This window comes from Trachymyrmex septentrionalis, unplaced genomic scaffold (assembly GCF_001594115.1).
Source record: "Trachymyrmex septentrionalis isolate Tsep2-gDNA-1 unplaced genomic scaffold, Tsep1.0 scaffold13, whole genome shotgun sequence".
Classification (NCBI taxonomy): domain Eukaryota; kingdom Metazoa; phylum Arthropoda; class Insecta; order Hymenoptera; family Formicidae; genus Trachymyrmex; species Trachymyrmex septentrionalis.
This window is the reverse complement of record NW_017304438.1, coordinates 1139517-1141184: the sequence shown is the minus strand read 5'-3', so window position 1 is coordinate 1141184 and position 1668 is coordinate 1139517. Positions and strand designations below refer to the sequence as shown.

The window sequence follows — 1668 nt, the reverse complement described above, 5'->3', positions numbered from 1 at the left end:
TATATATATATATATATAATGCAATGTAAATAATATTTTTAGGTTACTTACAAATGGTTAAGCAAAGAACTACAGGTCCATGTTAATATAGCAAAACAAATCTTGTGGAATTTTTATCAAAAGTATCATAGCAGCAATAACATAGAATGCACATATTTATTAATAGGTCACCTAAAGGAAAAAGGAATGCATGTGGAAGTTGTTAGAGATTCTGATGTATCTAAGGCTAAAGAAAAATTTAGTAAAATTATTTCAGAACATGTTTACAGTGTCCACAAGCCAATCATGGATCTGCAACTGCTTGCCACTGCTAATTCTGGTGATATAAAATATAGTGCGATAAAATTTGACGCCAAAATGCGAAGTGATGAAGAAATGCAATTATTACGTTGGGGTACAGCTGCTAAACAAGTTACAATAGAAAATGTGTTAGATTTTAAGTCTGTAGATTCGACAAATTTGTGTATGACAGAAAAGAATACTACTAAAAAAATATCGCCCCAAACAGAGAATTTAGTGAAAAAGGGAAGTTTGGATTATTTCTTTGGTAAGCTGATAGTTCCTTCAAAATCTGTAGAAGTAATGTCATCTGAAAAGAAAGACAATAATGCCAGAAAAGAGCTTATTGAAGAAAAAGTAATTAGAGAAAACAAGAATTTACTTGAAAGAAAGTGGAACAGAAGCAAGGAAACAGATGAAATAGCTAAGAAACGGAAAAGAACTATTACACAGAATGATTCCAGTGATTCAGAGATACAAAATGGTGTAGAGATGAAAGAATCATTTCCTCAAACAGAGTCAGAAACTCTTGTAAAACCAAAAAGTCTAGTTTCAGAAAATAAGAAAGAAAAAGAAAAGACAAGGAGAAAAGAGAAGAAAGCAGAGACTAAAAAAGTAAAGAAAAAACAGTCTACGTTAACAAACTTTTTCAAGAAATGTTAGGAATTGCTTCAAAATTATCTAAAAGTAAGAAACGTTTATTTATTTTTTTAAATAATTTAAATACAATACATTATTTATTAATAATATAATATGATGTGATATTGATAAAAGTATCATATTAATAATAATAAATAATGTACACAAAATTAATAAATTATGTTTTTTGTTCTTGTCACTCTCCATTAATTTTATCGGCATATTATATTTTTATATTATTATTATTATTGTTGTTGTTTCTTATACTTCATGCCAATAGTTTTTTATCGTTATTATTTGATAACAGAATGGTAATTACTGATAATTAATTTTTACAGATGAATAAATTGTGCCACTGAGTGAATACCAGGATGCAAATAATTTTAATGATGAGGATATTATTATTATTATTATTATTATTAGGCGTTAGGAACTCGAAAGCTCATTGCCGCAAATACCAAATCCCGCCACTGTTCTAGAAAATCCCGCAAAATCCCGCCACTTTATCTAGAAACAACCAAAACTCGCCATGGAGGATATTATATTTTGTCAAAACAAAATTAAACACTTTTTTGCTTGAACTAAGGACTAAGAGAAAATGAAGAAAATCATGAATTTTAGAGGACATAATTTGAGCATTTTAGTGATAAGTAAAATCGCTATGCGAGACTACATGTTTTGTCATTTGTTAGCGAACCTATTAAAAAATGTGACATATATGTGTAAGGTATTAGAAGTACGTGAAGCAAA

At 28.7% G+C, this 1668-nt stretch overlaps 1 protein-coding gene across 1 annotated transcript in view; it reads left to right on the top strand.

The window, feature by feature from the left end:
• The window catches only part of LOC108756789 (chondroitin sulfate synthase 2), a 9721-nt gene that overhangs the window by 482 nt on the left and 7571 nt on the right, over positions 1–1668 (top strand). The window contains exon 2 of the mRNA XM_018500834.1: positions 43–894. Within this exon, the coding sequence (XP_018356336.1) occupies positions 43–894 (852 nt within the window). The remainder of the gene's footprint in view (positions 1–42; positions 895–1668) is intronic.